The sequence below is a fragment of the Geotrypetes seraphini genome, chromosome 10 (assembly GCF_902459505.1).
Source record: "Geotrypetes seraphini chromosome 10, aGeoSer1.1, whole genome shotgun sequence".
NCBI classification, from domain to species: domain Eukaryota; kingdom Metazoa; phylum Chordata; class Amphibia; order Gymnophiona; family Dermophiidae; genus Geotrypetes; species Geotrypetes seraphini.
The window spans coordinates 28,019,152-28,037,178 of record NC_047093.1 but is presented as its reverse complement, the minus strand read 5'-3'; the positions used below and the strand labels follow the sequence as shown (position 1 = coordinate 28,037,178).

Genomic DNA, 18,027 nt, shown 5'->3' with positions numbered 1-18,027 from the left:
CTACGACGCCTTCGAGTTGTCCTCGAGGGTCACGGCCTTTGCGGTCGCCATGCGTCGTCTCGCTTGGCTCCGTCTTGTGGATATGGATCCGAATCTACAGGATCGTCTTGTCAATCTCCCATGTGTGGGTCATGAGCTCTTCGATGAGTCTATCGAAGCGGCCACCAAGCGCCTTTCGGACCACAAACGGTCCTTTGCCTCTTTGGTGAGACTTAAGCTGAAGACCCCTCCGGCTCGGCAATACAAAATTCCTCTCCGGAGGTATCCACAGAAATCTACTCCTGCGTTCTCTCGGCCTCCCCCGAAGCGGCCTCAACAACAGCAGCAACTTCAAACTAAGGCCCAGCTGCCGGCTCCGGCGAAGATTGGGCCATCTTTTTGACAATTCCAGTCCGAGCCTTCAGGCTCCCTTCCTCTTGGAGCCTTCCCCCCTCTCCATCGGGGGTCATCTCCATCATTTCTATGCCCATTAGAAAGTCTTACCACCAACAGTTGGGTGCTTTCTATCATCTGGGAGGGGTACTCCCTTCACTTCAGTCACGTATCCCCGGACCTGCCTCCAAGAGAGTTACCTTCTGCTTGGTCTCAGCTGCCTCTCCTTTTGCAGGAAGCTCAGGCCCTTCTTCGCCTTTGGGCGGTTGAGGAGGTTCCCCCGGACCAATGGAACACCGGATTTTATTCCCGATACTTTCTGGTACCCAAGAAGACGGGGGATCTGCATCCAATCCTGGACCTCCGCGCAAGTTTCTGGTCGGAGAACAGTTCAGAATGTTCACCCTTCCTACTTTGTACCCCCTCTTGGACGAGGGTGACTGGCTGTGCTCACTGGACCTCAAGGAGGCGTACACGCACATTCCGATACACTCAGCCTCTCGCCGGTATCTGAGATACCGGTGGGGAATCTCCATCTCCAGTATCGTGTTCTTCCCTTCGGCCTGGTGGCCTCTCCGAGGGTCTTCACGAAATGTCTAATGGTGGTTGCTGCAGCCCTGCATCTCTGCGTCCTGCAGGTGTTTCCCTACCTCGACGACTGGTTGATCAAAAGGTCTTCTCGCCATGAAGTTCTGCGAGTGACAAATCAAATCATCTTGCTCCTTCAGAGCCTCGGCTTCAAGGTGAATTTTCCCAAGGCTCAGCTCTGTCCGTCCCAGTCTCTGGAATTCATCTGAGCGGTCCTGGATATGGCTCGTCTCCGCTCCTTCTTGCCTCGGCCTCGACAGGAGGCCCTTGTTCGCTTATGCCGGAGGGTAGACAATCTGTCTTTGCCCTGGCTCGGCTCATGATGGTCCTCCTAGGTCACATGGCCTCCACGGTTCATGTGACTCCTTTTGCCAGACTTCACCTCCGTATTCCTCAATGGACTCTAGCGTCCCAATGGAACCAGGATCAGGACCCTGTCTCTCGACTCGTTGTCGTGACTCCTTTGTTGAGGTAGTCTCTCCATTGGGGATGCTCTCTTTCCAATCTTTCCAGAGGTTTTCTGTTTCATGCTCCTCCTCCGCAGAAGGTCCTGACTACGGACTCGTTGGCCTATGCTTGGGGGGCTCATCTGGACGTTCTTCGCTCTCAGGGTCTTTGGTTCAGTGCCGACCGACTTTGTCACCTCAATCTGCTGGAGCTTCGAGTGATCTTCCTCGCCCTGAAGGTTTTTTGTCACCTGCTTCGCGACAGAGTGGTGTTGGTCCGCATGGACAACCAGGTCGCCATGTATTATATCAACAAACAGGGGGGAACGGGGTCCCTGTCCCTGTGCCAGGAGGTTCTGGCGGCTCTGGGATTGGGCCATCCGCCGCAACATATTCCTTCGAGCGGTCTATATACAGGGCCAACACAATTGTCTGGCGGACAAGTTGTTGAGTCATCTTCTGCAGCCTCACGAATGGTCCATCCATTCCTTAACCCTGTGTCAGGTATTTGTTGGGGGACTCCGGATGTCGATCTGTTCGCGTCCCCCCCAATCACAAGTTGCCCCGCTTCTGCTCCAGGGCCTACACTCCACTCAGACACGAGGCGGATGCTTTCCTGCTGGATTGGACGAACCTATTTTTGTATGCGTTCCCTCTATTCCCTCTGATTCTGAAGACTCTCGTCAGGCTCAAGTCCACGAGTGCCACCATGATCCTGATAGCTCCTCGGTGGCCCCGACAGCTGTGGTTCTCCCTTCTATTGCAACTTAGTTCCAGGGAGCCTCTTCTTCTGCCTGTTTTTCCTTCTCTGCTTACGCAGAGTCGAGGTTCTCTACTTCATCCCAACCTTCAGTCTCTGCACTTAACGGCTTGGTTCCTTGAGACTTAATGCCCTCGTTCCAGTTCTCGCAGCCTGTGCTGGACGTCCTGGAGGCATCTCAAAAGGAGTCCACTCGCCAATGTTACCATCAGAAGTGGACCCGTTTCTCTTCCTAGTGTGTTACTCAACAGTAGGAGCCGTTGTCTGCCTCCTTATCTGCTGTCCTTGACTATCTGTTACACTTGTCTGGCGCTGGACTCAAGTCCTCCTCAGTTCGAGTCCACCTTAGTGCCATTGCTGCTTTTTATCAGCCGATTGACGGGAAGTCTATCTCTGTTCATCCTGTGTTTTCCCGCTTCATGAAAGGCCTTTTCCATGTTCATCCGTCCCTTAAACCTCCTCCTGTGGTTTGGGATCTTAACGTGGTCCTTGCCTGCTTAATGAAACCCCCGTTCGAGCCGCTAGCGCGTGCTCACTTGAAATATCTTACTTGGAAGGTCGTGTTTCTTATTGCTGTCGCTTCTGTTCGCTTCAAACCTTGGTAGCGGACCCTCCTTTCACTGTCTTCCATCATGATAAGGTGGTGCTCCGTACCCATCCTAAGTTCTTGCCTAAGGTTGTTTCTGAGTTTCACGTCATCCAATCCATTGTTTTCCCTGTGTTTTTTCCAAAGCCCCATTCTCACCCTGGAGAGGTGGCTCTGCATTCTCTTGATTGTAAGCGTGCGCTGGCCTTCTATTTGAAGCGCACTGCTCCTCATCGTACTGCTCCCCAGCTGTTCATCTCTTTCAAACCTAATCGCTTGGGTCGTTCTGTTTCTAAGTGGACCATTTCTATCTGGTTGGCCGCTTGTATCTCTTTTTGTTGCGCTCTTTTTGTTGGTCTCTCCTGGGTCGAGTCTCTGGCCACAAGGTCGGAGTGATGGCGGCGTCTGTTGCTTTCCTCCGCTCGACTTCACTTGAGGAAATCTGTAAAGCTGCCACTTGGTCCTCAGTTCATACGTTTACCTCGCACTACTGTCTGGATACTTTCTCCAGGCGTGATGGCCATTTTGGCCAGTCCGTTTTGCAAAATATGTTCTCCTGAATTGCCAACTCTCCCTCCATCCCGTTCTGGTTAGCTTGGAGGTCTCCCATATGTAGAGAATATGCTGCCTGCTTGTCCTGGGATAAAACACAGTTACTTACCATAACAGGTGTTATCCAGGGACAGCAGGCAGATATTCTCGCAACCCACCCACCTCCCCGTGGTTGGCTTCTTTGCTAGCTATCTGAACTGAGGCCACGCTGAGGAGACGCATGCTCTAGACCGGGTGGGAGGGGCCCGTGCACATGCGCGGTCCAATTGCAAGCTTGAAGGTCTTCAAGCAAGTCTGCTTGCGAAAATGTCCACTAGGGGGCTCCGTCAGTGGCATCAACCCACATGTAGAGAATATCTGCCTGCTGTCCCTGGATAACACCTGTTACGGTAAGTAACTGTGCTTTTTATGCTGCTTATCTTTAGAAATAAGTAATGGATTTTCTCAAGTCCATCTTAATAATGGCTTTAGGAAATTATCTAAAAATTATCCAAAACTGCTAAGCTAACTGCTTTTACCACATTTTCTGGCAACAAATTCAAGAGTTTAATTACACGTTGAGTGAAGAAATTTGATGGATGCCATTGCTGTGCAGATATTGCACCTGCAGGCAGAATATATGGGATTAGATGCCTTTCCTTTACAGAGTTTGAGAGGGTGATGTTGCCACAAGGTAATAGATGTTTTGGTGATGTTTCAGGTTTTCCACAAGATCATAACCAGTGGACATCAGCGGTTACAGCCCCTCTTTGATTGCCTGCTTACCATCATAGTGAATGGTAAGGGTCTGGACACAGTATTGGGCAGTGAGACTGCACTGGGGATCCAAGGGCTGCTGCTGCATAGATTGAAAATATTTGACCTGTGTGGCTGTACATGGAAACAGAAAGAAAACTCTGGTTTGAGTTAGTTGGGAGCTATTTAAAGGGATTCTTCTCCGAGAAAATTTTTGTGGGTGAAGGGAAAAGTCACAGACAAAGTGGAAAGAAAAGGAGTTCTAATTATCACTGATTTAAGGAATTGAATAGAAATATTTTGTTAGGTCAGAACAGGTAATGGAATGGTGGTAATGCATATATATATCCAGCAGGTGGCGACATATACCTGTTCTTTGGACATAAGGTTGTGGAGATTTTGTTATTAACCAGCCTTGTGATTCTTCCTGTCTTATGCACTTTTTTCTTTCTCTGACTTTGGTCTATATGTCAGTTTCTCCGTACCTGAAGAGTCTCTCGATGGTAGCTGCTAACAAGCTCCTGCATCTGCTGGAGGCTTTTTCCACTACTTGGTTCCTCTTCTCAGCTGTCCAGAACCATCATCTGGTCTTCTTCCTCCTAGAGGTCTTCAATAACATCATCCAGTACCAGTTTGATGGTAAATGGTCCTGGCTGTATCTGTGTCTGTCTTCCATCCCTCCAGGATGGCTTGTTTTGGAACATAGGTTGTGGTGGGAATGGACCCATTGATAACTCATCAAATGCATTTTGGGGGATGAGGTAATAGGCTTGAACAGCAGCAAGAGAACCTGAGGTCAGTTGTTTATTTAATTATATGTTTTTAGATACCATCTTAAGCATAAGATTCAGAATCATTGAGCATAATTATTGAAAATCATTTACAAATCTTAATAAAACACAATACATGTCAAAGTCAAAAAGACTAACACCCACTCTTGCCAACCTTCTTACATTACAACCTGAGATGTACTATAGTCACCTGATTAGCAGGGAAGAGAGATGTTTTGAAACCTTTTCTCAAAGGTAGCCAGTTAATGGTTGTAAATCCAATGGCAACTTATTCCAAACCTGATTATTACAACGTTGGTTCAATTTTATTTAAAACTGTGCCCCCCAAAAAGTTGTGTGTGTAGTCCTATGCTTGTAATGAATATCTAAAATCTCAGCTTTATTCATTTTCTTTAAAAATGTTTTTCTTTTTCTTCAAGCAATTTATTAAGGTCAAAACGTCCAAATAATTAATAAATATATGAAAAATATGTGTTTGTAAAATCCAGTTATTAGCAGGGAAACATACAGGCCATGTATGCCAGAAACAAAACTGACAGCACGTAAACCAAAAATTGAAACGGAGAAAAAATAAACCTCAATTGAGGGAGGTTGGGACTACACAAGTACCCAGCCCTCCACTCATCACGGGTTTATAAAAAAACTCCGTGAACATATATATGAGTCACTATTTCATTCGTTTTCATACATACAAAATCATGTTTTGGTCACTTTTTTTCAAAATCTTTTTTATGTATAAGCGTCAGTATATAGCAATACAGGCCAGGATCCCAAACTTAACTCAATTAGTTAGCAAGGGCTACAGCTTGATTAAATTAGTGCAAGAGCTCTTGGAGATATGAAGCATACAGTCAAAAAGAATGTGGACAAAATACACTCATCTGGAAAAAGGAGATTTTCACCAAAGGCTTCCAACTCATAATCCCGACAGAAAAGACTTTCTGTTTCGTCCGGCAAGGGCTACTTCAGGGGAAAAAGCCATCTTCTACTGTCTCCATGTTTCTTGCAACTTGTTGGTAGTGAAGCCGACTCCTCTCAGGACTTTGTTTCTGGTATACATGGCCTGTATGTTTCCCTGTTAATAACTGGATTTTACAAACACGTATTTTTCATATATTTATTTCTTTTTCTTCATACATACATAAAGTGCTTCAACATTGTAATCATTAGTGCGTGAGTGACGAACTTCAGTGGTTATTCAAAGAGCTTCTAAACATTTATTTATAGTTCATTTATAGTCTTTCTTTGACTTAAATTGGTTATAACCACTGAATAAAGGTGACCTTGTGCAAAAAGTGCTGTAGTGCTGTGCTTTAATCTCCTTCAGGTTACATTTACCCCCCAACTCGAGTTTCGAGAATTTCTTCGTCAGGAGGGGACAGGTAGTGAAATGAGCCGGTATTGCTTGTCCTCCCCATGAGAGAGAGCCGATTAACAGTACCCCTCCTGATGAAGAAATTCTCGAAACTCGAGTTGGGGGGTAAATGTAACCTGAAGGAGTTTAAAGCACAGCACTACAGCACTTTTTGCACAAGGTCACCTTTATTCAGTGGTTATAACCAATTTAAGTCAAAGAAAGACTATAAATGAACTATAAATAAATGTTTAGAAGCTCTTTGAATAACCACTGAAGTTCGTCACTCACGCACTAATGATTACAATGTTGAAGCACTTTATGTATGTATGAAGAAAAAGAAAAACATTTTTAAAGAAAATGAATAAAGCTGAGATTTTAGATATTCATTGATTGTCCTATCCAGCTATTTGAACAATTTCTCCCACATTTTAGAAAAAATAGTCCTATGCTTGTACCCATATATAGTAACAGTAAATGGCAGATAAAGGACCTGAAGGGTCCATCCAGTCTGTTCATTAATTATACACATTATAAATTCATATAAATTCCAGTACCGGTCTTAGTTCCTTATACCATTCATTATCCAACTAGGGATCCTTTGTGTTTATCCAGCAGAGGTTCTCTAATTTGAAAATGAACGGTAAAAATTAAAGAACTAAAGCCCGGTACTGGGTAGACTTGCATGGTCTGTGACCCATATAAGGTAATTCAGAGTAGAATGGGCAGGGGAGGGCATCAATGGGAACTCCAGCAAGACAGTATTGTACATCACAATTGGGCTTTTGGCTCTGCTGGACACTCTGTGAATGCCTGGGCAGATGCACAAAGTAAGATGCACAGAAGTCACGCAGTTTTATAAAATGCTTTTCCCATGGGTAACGCTGGCTTTACATCTGAGAAAAGTTTCATAAAATGACCATAGGCTCTTATTCACCCAGTCTTCTTGCCCAACCTGCATCTATGGGGGAAGAAAGGTTTATGTAGCATAGAAGGTGGCTGGCGTGGTGTGCCCTGTTCGTGAAATAACATTCATGTACAGGAAGTGACACTTGGTAAAGTTTGTTATTGATTTAACACAAAATCAGTGTAATCTGTACCACCAGGATGGTTGTTTCTCATGGATGTGTTTCTTGTAACTGCAGGGAATTCCAGCCTGGTTTATGCCATCATTCGGAAGAGGACTGTCTTTCACCAGTTGGCCAATTTGCCCACAGACTCGGCCTCCATTCAGAAAGCTCTGCAGCGAAAGAAGAAATTGCCAGAACCCATCTCCCGAACGAACTCCCAGGATGGTGTTTCCATGGAAGGCTCTCGCCCTGCTGCTCCAGCTGAGCCAGGGACTCTTAAGGCAAGCCTGGTGGCTACCCCAGGTAGGCTATGGGCTCCCCTCCCCACTTTAATGTATGATGTGGCTGAGCTGGAGTTGAGTTTGTATGTATGTGTCTATGTACAGATTGTAACTTTTCTCCTACCTTTGTTACCTAGCTACGTCTCCATACTTATTTTACATTGTAGATTATAATAATTGTAAACTACTGTGATGCTACTTTCTGCAAAGCAGTATACTTGTATTGAATGGAAATTAACTGTAAACTATATATCCTATATAATAAAAGGTTACCGGTGCATGCGCTGTTAAAACAGCGTGTTCCCTGCCGCTGTGGTGTGTGATCCGTGGCCGTGTTCCATTTTAGAACACGGCGGCAGGGAACATTCTGGCCACTCCCCTCCTCCCGCCCTCACTCACCAACTGCTGCTGGGAGGAAGCGCAGGCAAGCTCTCTCCCTGCCGGGATGAGCCGGACCCCTGAGACACAAGCGCCTGCAGGAGGAGGTCCCCGCCGCCGCCGCCCGCCAACACCTTCCCAGTCTCCTGAGCTGCATCCTCGCCCCCCCGATTGCTGACTCGGTGGCCACTGACAAGTGCTGTGTCCCTCCTGCCGAATTCGAACACAGAGAGACACAGCACAGCCAGCGACTCCCCCCTCCTGCCCTCACTCACCGCCAAAACCAGCTACTGTACTTTAAAGCCTCCTCCTTCTCCCCAGCTCACCCGCATTTAAAATTCAGAGAAAAGCGCTGCACCGCGCTACTGCTGGCCTCGCCGTCTTCTGTCCACTGCAGCCCGCCCTCTCTGACTACTTCCTGTTTCCGCTAGGGTTGGCCGCAGTGGATAGAAGACACTGAAGCCAGCGGTAGCGCGGTGCAGCGCTTTTATCTGAATTTAAACGCGGCGGCTGGGAAGGGAGCGCGGGAAATGCTGCTGCACAGGGAAAGCCGGGAAATGCTGCTGCTGCACAGGGAAAGCCGGGAAATGCTGCTGCTGCTGCACAGGGAAAGTTGGGAAATACTGCTGCTACACAGGGAAGTGTGTGTGGGGGGGGAATGCTGCTTCTGTACAGGGAAGATTGAGAAATGCTATTGCAGCATAGGGAAGTGTGTGTGTGGGGGTGGGGGGTGGGAATGTTGCTTCTGCACAGGGAAGGCCGAGAAATGCTGCTGCTGCTGCACAGGGAAGTGTGTGTGGGGGGAGGAAATGCTGCTTCTGCACAGGGAAGGGTGGGAAATGCTGCTGCTGCTGCTGCACAGGGCAGTGTGGGGGGGGGAATGCTGCTTCTGCACAGGGAAGGCCGGGAAATGCTGCTGCTGCACTGGGAAGTGTGTGTATGGGGGGTGGAAATGCTGCTTCTGCACAGGGAAGGGTGGGAAATGCTGCTGCTGCACAGGGAAGGGTGGTAGGGAAATGCTGCTGCTGCACAGGGAAGTGGAGGGAACGGAGAGGGAAAGGGGGCCTGGGAGCAATCTTGGTTTGCTTTGGGTGAGGGGAGACAGAAGGGGGCCATGGAGAGACAGAAAGACAGGCAGGCAAACAGCGCATTAGAACGAAAGACACACACACAGAAAGACAGTGGGCAAGGAGAGAGACAGAAAGAAAGAAAGACAGACAGGGTGCCAGAGAGAGATCCAGAAAGAAAGAAGGGCAGACAGCGGGAGGGAGAAAGACGGAAAGAAAGGAAGAGAGAGACAGGGGCAGGGAGAGACACAGAAAGAAAGAAAGACAGACAGACAGACATATATTCTAGCACCCGTTAATGTAACGGGTTTAAACACTAGTATGTAAGTAAAATAGAACTCTCCAGTCTTGATACATGGGCTTCTTGTGCCACTGGGGCTTATGTGCATCTGAGGAGCTGAAAGCTATGCCGTCAGTAGTTTCACTCCCATCAGGGCCTCCCAAGGCGGACAGGTTTCAGCAGAAATGTCAGAATAGCAATGTACCACCTGTCTGGGCAGCAGCAGATGGGCAGTGTTGGAGGCGGAGAATCACGTTTGATGTGACATCATCAAAATTTATATACAGCACAGAAGAAAGGCCCGGCAATCTACTTCTGTATTCTGCCACAAAAACTCGATGATGATCATCAAGTCACTGGGACTCGAACATGCGTCAATGGCATCTAACAACAAAATAGAGCTAAGAACATAAAACATACGAATTGTGATACTGGATCAGACTAGAAGTCCATCTAGCCTAGTATCCTGTTTCTAAAAGTGGCCAATCCAGGTCACAAGTACCTGGTAGAATCCCCCAAAGCCGCAAGACTCGGAAATCCCAAAGTGTAAAATTCCATGTTATCTACCTCTGTGGTTTAAGCAGTGGCATTCCCTGGTCTACCTTAATAACAATTTTTGAATGTTTCCCTCTAGGAATTTGTCCAAACTTTTTCAACTTGGCTAGATTAGCTGCTTTTATACTTACTCTGATAATGAGTTCCAGAGTGAAAACATATTTCTCCTATTTTTTGTTTGTTTTTTTTCAAATTCTTTATTCATTTTTCATCTTACATCAAGTACACAATAATACATCATTTGAAATTTTTACACATTACTTGAAATTCATTCAATTATGATTTTACATACATAAAATTATTCCCTCCCCACCCACTCTTCCCACAAGTAATTTAATTCAAATATCATATAAATATTATATTCTTATCTATTAATAAGACCAATAAAGGAACTCCTCCCCCCTCCCCCTATGTATAAATGTACTTTCAGTGGAAAATGATGTCTATTCATTACAATAATTTGTTAATGGCCCCCAAATCTTTTTTAAATTATTATAATTCCCTTTTTGTATGGCAATTGTTCTTTCCATTTTATAAATATGACATAGCGAATTCCATCAAAATGTGTACGGTAGTTAAGCCTATTATAATTTTTCCAATTGCTAGTAATATGTTGTATGGCGACTCCTGTCATAATTAACAAAAGCTTGTTATTACTTGATGAAATTTGACTTTTTGCTCTCATTGACATCCCGAACAGAATTGTATCATATGATAAAGCTACATGGTTTTCTAGTAAACAATTAATTTGAGACCAAATTGATTTCCAAAAGGCCATGATACAGGGACAATAAAATATTAAATGGTCCAAAGTCCCCGCTTCCAGATTACAATGCCAGCATCTATTAGACCTAGACTAATTTTTGTAATCTAACAGGGGTCCAAAAAGCTAGATGTAACAAAAAGAACCAAGTTTGTCTCATAGATGCAGACACTGTACATATCATTCTCCAAGACCAGATTCGTGGCCATTGAGACGCAGAAATTTGATGCTTAATCTCAATGCTCCAAATGTCTCTAAGACCAGTCCTTGGTTTTTAATTCATATATCCAGATATCAATTTATACCACTGTGCGGCTTGGTGACCCAAGAAATCCGCCTGAAAGCATAAGAATTCCAGACTATACTGATTATTAAGATTTTTCCATTCAGGGAACCCCTCTTGAATAGCCTGCTTCAGTTGCAACCATTTAAAGCTTTGTGATTTATTAAGACCAAATTTATGTTGTAACTGAGAAAAATCAAGCAGTTTTCCATTTGAAATAACATCATCTAAAGTCCGTATACCTGCGATAATCCAATGCTTCCAAACAATTTTAAATCCGCCAATTTGAATCTTGGAGTTTACCCTTAAAGATTGATTTGTTGATATATGTATTTGTTTTAAAAAGTATTACTATTTAACGTCATAGAGAGTCCCCTAGATCTTTGTACTTTTTGACTGAGAACGCAATCGATTTACACTTGCCCATCCACGCCATTTAGGATTTTATAGGCCTTTATCAGGTCTACCCTCTGCCTTCTCATCTCCAAGCTGAAGAGCCCTAACCTCTTAAGCCTTTCCTCATTTGCTGAATTTGCTCAGTGGCGGATTGATTAATGGTATGTCCAGGTGTAATATTCTAGTATGGTGGTCTTAGCCTGACTTCTAGCCAGAGAATGAAGAATCGTCTTTAAAGTTCAGAAATGTTGAAGGAGGAAAGTGTGTTGTGGGATTCTTACAGATCAGAGTGCTCTATATGGTGAAGTTGGAATTGATTACAACTGAATATCAAGACTTCTGCTGTGTGTGTGATTCCGGCTGGGGGAGGAGGAGAAGATTGTTGAAGTGCTCGGACTCTGATTGGAAGATGTTGATTTTTAATGGGGAGCTTTTCAGCATTGGGGAACTGTGCTCAATGAGTGAAGTGGCAGTCAACGCGCCTGAGATTATCTTAGCTGAGTGCGTTTGCGAGCCATCTTTTGAATGTTGGTGTTCGATTAAATGAATTGCCAGCTGCTCGCGCACGCTCTCCGATAGTCTCAGATGACTGTCGGATTTTGTGATCTCATGCACTGTCAGGGTCTTTAACCCCTACTGCTCCTGGCTGCCGAGTCGGTTATGACAGAATTAACGGAGGTCAACTTCAAGGAGGATACGAAGCAACACAGACTCTTGGTGATATAACTTATTGCATCCTCGTATGGTCACTGCAAGTATGAATCTGCTGACAAATGACTGGAAGGAACAGTACCGCTTGCGAAGGTTATGTATTGCAAATTCAAACATATGTAACAAATACGGAGTTAATGACTATTCCACTTTGCGATTAACCTGGCACAAGTTTCCGATATGGCTCTGATTGGTTTCACATTTACTTTGGGTTCTTATATCAGATTTTTCAATTTTACTGAAATTGATTCTTCACCTATATGGTTTATGTTTGAATATATATAGAAATGGTCGACCTTGATACAAATTTTCATTCTATTTAATTTGTTCTAATCTTTTTCATGCGCATCTTCAAATATAAAATAGTGATAGTCCTAATTTTTGAGTACAAATACTCATTGTAACAGTTACAGACTTATCTGTTTTTAGCAATTTTGATTGTTTTACTAGATTTAAATGAATATATGTTAAGTTAACTAATGACTTATGTACAGAAAAGCAAAATTGATATTGAATTGACATTATTAATTTACAGAAGGATTAGACTGGACTACATAATACTATTAAATTAAAGGTGTTAAGTAAAATATTGGTCATCTGGAAGTATTGGGTAATGGCAGGTATTAGAACTCTGGACGATATTATATCTAATGGTAAACTGCTTGACTTTTCACAGCTGCAACACAAATTTGGTCTTAATAAATCACAAAAGTTTTAGATGGTTACAGCTGAAGCAGGTCATTCAGGCAGGGTTCCCTGAATGGAAAAATCTTAATAACCAATATAGTGTAGAGTTCTTGTGCTTTCAGGTGGACTTCTAGGACACCAGGCTGCACAGTGGTATAAATTGATATCTGGATTTATGAATAAAAAACCAAAAACTGGTCTTGGGGACATTTGGAGCATTAAGATTAAGCATCAAATTTACTGCGTCTCATTGGCCACGAATTTGGTCTTGGAGGATGAGTTGTACAATGTCAGCATCTATGAGACAAACTTGGTTTTATCTGTTACACTGAGCTTTCTGGACCCCTGTGCATTTACAAAAGTTAGATAGCTCTAAGTCTAATAAATGTTGGCATTGTCATCTCGAAGCAGGGACGTTAGATCATTTATTATTCTACTGTCCATTCATTTTGGCGATCGATTTGGGACCAAATAAATTGTTTGTTAGAAAATCCTGTGGCTTTATCCTATGATACTATTTTATTTGGAATGTCAATGAGGAAAAAAAGTCAAATTTTTGCAAATAATAAATTACTACTTATTATGACAGGAGTTGCCATTCAGCAGATTATGTTTAATTGGAAAAAAATAGATTAAATTACAGTTTTTGGTGGAATTCACTGTGTCATATGTATAAGATGGAAAGAATGTTAGCGTTGCACAAAGGAAATTTCAATAAATTTCAGGAGGTTTGGAGACCATTAATAGAATATTGTAATGAATGAATAATCATTTTTCCCCAGCTGATATAATTGTAAAGGAGTGGGGGGGGGGGTAGAAAGTTTAATTATAGATTGATGGATTGGATTAATAAAGAACTATATATATGTAATCACATGTGTAAGAATAAGGTTGGGAGGGAGGGATTTATTTTTATTTTTAATTGTGAAATTACTAAGAATAGATACTCAAGTGATATTGTATAAGTTTCACTGTTAATATCTATTGCACTTGTTGTTAGATAAAAAAAATGAATAAAGAATATTAAAAAAAAAAAAAAAAAAAGCCTTTCCTCATATGAGTCGTTCCATCTCCTTGATCATTTTGGCTGCCCTTCTCGGTACCTTTTCTAATTCCACTTGGTGGTGTAGTAAGGGTGAGCAGTGCCCGGGACTGTGGCGCCCCTCCCCCGCACTCCCTTGCTGCACACACGCCTCCTTCCCTTTCCCCATACCTTATAAACCTATCTGGCATGAGCGGCATGCTGCCCATGTTGGTGTCGGCTCGCCCTTTGACGTCATTTCCTAGGTGCGGGTCCTGGAAGTAACGTCAGAGAGAGTGCCAATGTGGGCAGCAACCTTTGCGCCAATAAGGTAAGGGGGAAGGCAAGGGATGCGTGCACCCGTGGCCCGACAAATACGCGCAGGACAATCACGCCCCGTCAAATGCATGCATCGACAAGTGCGTGCAGGACAATGGCACCACGGATACTATTTTGTCTTTTTGAGGGTTACAAAGTAATCCTCTTTTTTGAGGGGGGTGAGAGAATCCCCCCCATTACACTTAGAATATTCACTTGGTATTTAGTGTTAGGATAAGGTTTAGATGAAGATTTAATACTCAACTAAACCTTACCCTAACACTAGCGCAATTGATGGGCTGCCATTGTCCTGCACGCATTTAATGGGTTGCGATTTGTCCTGCGCTCATTTGTCGGTATACCATGTGCACCCGTGGCAAGGAGAGAAATGAGCGGAGAGGAGGAGGGGTGCCACTGTGCCCTTAGGAAACTGCGCCCAGGGCGGACACCCCCCCCACACACACACACATCCCCTTCCTATGCCACTGATTCCGCTACATCTTTTTGTAAGATGTGGTGACCAGAATTGCACACAATATTCAAGGTACATTTTCACCATGGAGTGGAGACCATTCTGATGTTGTTTGCTTTATCCTTTGTTCTTTTCCTAGTAATTCTTACTGTTCAGTTTGCTTTATTAGCTGCCACTGCACACTGAGCAGACAAGTTCAACATATTGCCCATGATGTCGCATGCATCTTTTTTTCCCTTGGCAGTAAGTCCTAATGTAGAACCTAGCATAAAAAAGATCTACGTGTCATCGTGGACAATATGGTGAAATATTCTGTTTGTTGTGTGTTGCAGAAAGTGCCATAGTGTAAGGGTAGGAAGCACTCAGGGTGGTGACGTCTCTCTTTCTCTTTCTCTTTCTCTCTCTCTCTCTCTCTCTCTCTCTCTCTCTCTCTTTCTCTTTCTCTCTTTCTCTTTCTCTCTTTCTCTTTCTCTCTTTCTCTTTCTCTCTTTCTCTTTCTTTCTCTCTCTCTTTCACTCTCTCTTTCTCTCGAGGCACAGGTGGGGCGAAGAGGTTCCGGCACCCTAGGCAGTTGCCCCCCCCCCTTACTATGCCACTGGTGGTAGAGGCAACCAAAAACACAACTAGAATATTAGGCTTATTAGGAAAGAAATAGAGAATAAATCAAATGTTGTTAGCAAATATCAAAGTTTTCTTAGTAACAAAAGATTATGAACCATCAGAGGCAGTAGAAGATGTGAAGAGAACCTGTCTGTCCTCTGCTCCAAATTCTCTCCCTGTCCTCCTTTCTCAGGTATTGAAAAGCTCACAGAGAAGTCCCAGGTGTCTGAGGATGGCACAATGCGTTCTGTTGAGTCTGAAACATCTCAGTCTCCAGCAGGGGGCAGTCCATCTGCTCCAGTCAGTGACACAGAGTCACTGAGTACGGTAAGCTCTTGATGTGAAAGGAATATGGCTTCCTTGGGGGAGGAAGGGAGGGGATCTGACCTTGGATTGTGGGACTGCACTGAGATTACCAGAGGAACACTAGAATTGAGATAGAGAATGACACGGGGAAAAAATTTGTCACCGCCCCGTCCCTGCGACCACCATTCCTGTCACCGCCCCGTCCCTGCAACCACCATCCCTTCACCGTCCTGTCCCCACGATCACTGTCACCGTCACCACAACCACTGTCCCCGCCCCGTCCCTGTGATCACTGTGCCCGCCCCATCCCCATGACTACTGTCCACTCCCTCCTTCCTAATGTGAGGAAACATGCACGATCACGGATCGCGTGGTCCAGAAGCACCCTCCCGCCCGATTGCCGCATCCTGCCATCTCCCTCCCTCCACCTCACCTTAGGTGCCTGCCAAGTCTGACTTTAATTCTTCTTCCAGCCACACGCTTTCGATAAGCCACGCGCACGGCTGCTTGAGCTGTTGAATCTTCTCCTCTGACCCAACTTCCTGTTTCCGGTTGCATCAGAGGAGTTTCAACAAGTCAAGCAGCTGCGCATGCGCGACTTATTGAAAGCAGGCTGGCTGGGAGAAGAATTAAACTCTGATTCGGCAAGCACCTAAGGTGAGGTGGAGGGAGCGAGATGGCAGGTCGTGGGATGCGGCGATCGGGTGGGAATGCTGGACCGCGCGATCCGTGCTGGCTTCACTGTGGAGACGAGACCATTCACCGCTCCACGGGGCGGTGAATGGCCTTGTCCCCGTCCCCGCAGCAACCACTAATTTTCTCTTCCAGTTTCGGCGGGTTACCCACGGCTACTCGCGGGTAACAACCACTGTGTCATTCTCTAAATTGAGACAAAGACTTTTCATGGGTGTTAAGGTTTCTTTTCTTATGAAGAATGCAGTCAATAGTCTTCTGAGCATATGACTTAGTTGGAGTTGTAAAAATTAGGATAATCTAAAGGATCATACTTTAAAGATGGTTTTTCTGCTGGCCATCACGTCTGCTTGGCCATTGTGAGAACGGCCTACTGGGCTTGATGGACTATTGGTCTGACCCAGTATGGCTATTCTTATGTTCTTGTGTGCCTTTAATGGTGTTCACCAATGAGCGAGTGGTTTTGAGGCTGGTTCCATCCTTCCTTCCAAAAGTAATCTTGGTCTTTCCTATCCATTTCACTGCTGGTGTTAGGTGAGCGCCATGGTTCAGCAGAGCAGCAGTGGCTGCGTAAATTGCATGTTCAGAGAGTGCGCCACGCTTATGTCAGGAGGACTCCGGAGTTCCGTCGTTTGGACTGTCGCTCTGTTTTACTGAGGAGGCGGCGTCCAAGGCTACCATTGCTCGCTAGATTAAGGAAGTGGTGCTTATATATTATATCATCCGCTTATATATTGAAATAGAAGTCGGCGCCTGTGTTTCTCGAGGCACGCTCTACTGGGGGGCAGGCGACTTCCAGGGTGGAATGTTCACTGGTACTGCCAGTGGAAATTGATAAAGCAGTGGTGTGGCCATCCTTTCATTATTTTTTGTATCGTTACTGGTTGCATGTGCAGGCGAGACAGGATGCGGAGTTTGGGACGCAGGTTCATCAACCACCCACGCAAGCATCCACATTTGCATGTGTTTACAGAATAGTGATTAGCTGGTGTGCTAGCTGGTATGTGTGTGTGCATACCAGTATTTACATATGCACATGCCATCATCTGGATAGGAAGCTGCTTTCTGGATTACTTTGTGTTTTTATTTTAATTTTATTAATTTATTCAGTTTTCTATACCGTTCTCCCACTTTAACCACTGTGTCACACTCTCCAATTTTGAGAATTATATGTGTAATATTGTAAACCATGGAGAATTTTCATATCCCCAGTATAAAAATGTTTAAGCCTTAAACATTAGGAGCGGCTATGCGTTTTGATCATATGAGTATGTGACCATCTCTGAAATAAGAATGAATAAAATTTGCATATAATGGAGATGACAGGAATATAGATCTGCTCCATGCATATTTATTAGGGCTATCTTGAAAACCTGACTGGCTGGTGGTCCTCCAGGACAGGGTTGGGAACCACTGCTCTATAGGCTAAGGCTCTTTACTCCTGCATTGTGAGGTCATAGAGCATTATTGTTATAAGCTAAGCCTCTTAACACTTGCATTGTGAGGTCATAGAGTTTTAAGGTTATAGAAACATGATGACAGATAAAGGCCAAATGGCCCATCCACAGCATCCACTCTCTCCTCCTCTCCCTAAGAGATCCCACATGCCTGTCCCACACTTTCTTGAATTCAGTCTTTGTCTCCACCATCTCTACTGGGAGACTATTCCATGCATCTACCACCCTTTCTATAAAAAAGTATTTCCTTAGATTACTCCTGAACCTATGACCTCTTAACTTCATCCCATGCCATCTCATTCTGGAGTTTCCTTTCAACTGAAAGGGACTTGCCTCATTCATATTTCTGCCACACAATATGAAAAATTGGCCATTCTCAACATTTTGGATTTGAGGCTTTAGTTTCTATAATGGCCCGTCATTACCACTTTTCATGTATCATTACTGCATTTTCTCTAAAATTGTTATGAGGGGCTCTTCAGTACTTCCGTGCTGGGGTATCTGG

General features: G+C 44.5%; 1 protein-coding gene across 1 annotated transcript in view; it reads left to right on the top strand.

The window, feature by feature from the left end:
- HID1 (HID1 domain containing) overlaps nucleotides 1–18,027 on the top strand; it is an 87,115-nt gene that overhangs the window by 59,795 nt on the left and 9,293 nt on the right. Inside the window, exons 12-15 of the mRNA XM_033961768.1 lie at nucleotides 4,005–4,083; nucleotides 4,514–4,678; nucleotides 7,330–7,557; nucleotides 15,260–15,393. Of these exons, the coding sequence (XP_033817659.1) occupies nucleotides 4,005–4,083; nucleotides 4,514–4,678; nucleotides 7,330–7,557; nucleotides 15,260–15,393 (606 nt within the window). The remainder of the gene's footprint in view (nucleotides 1–4,004; nucleotides 4,084–4,513; nucleotides 4,679–7,329; nucleotides 7,558–15,259; nucleotides 15,394–18,027) is intronic.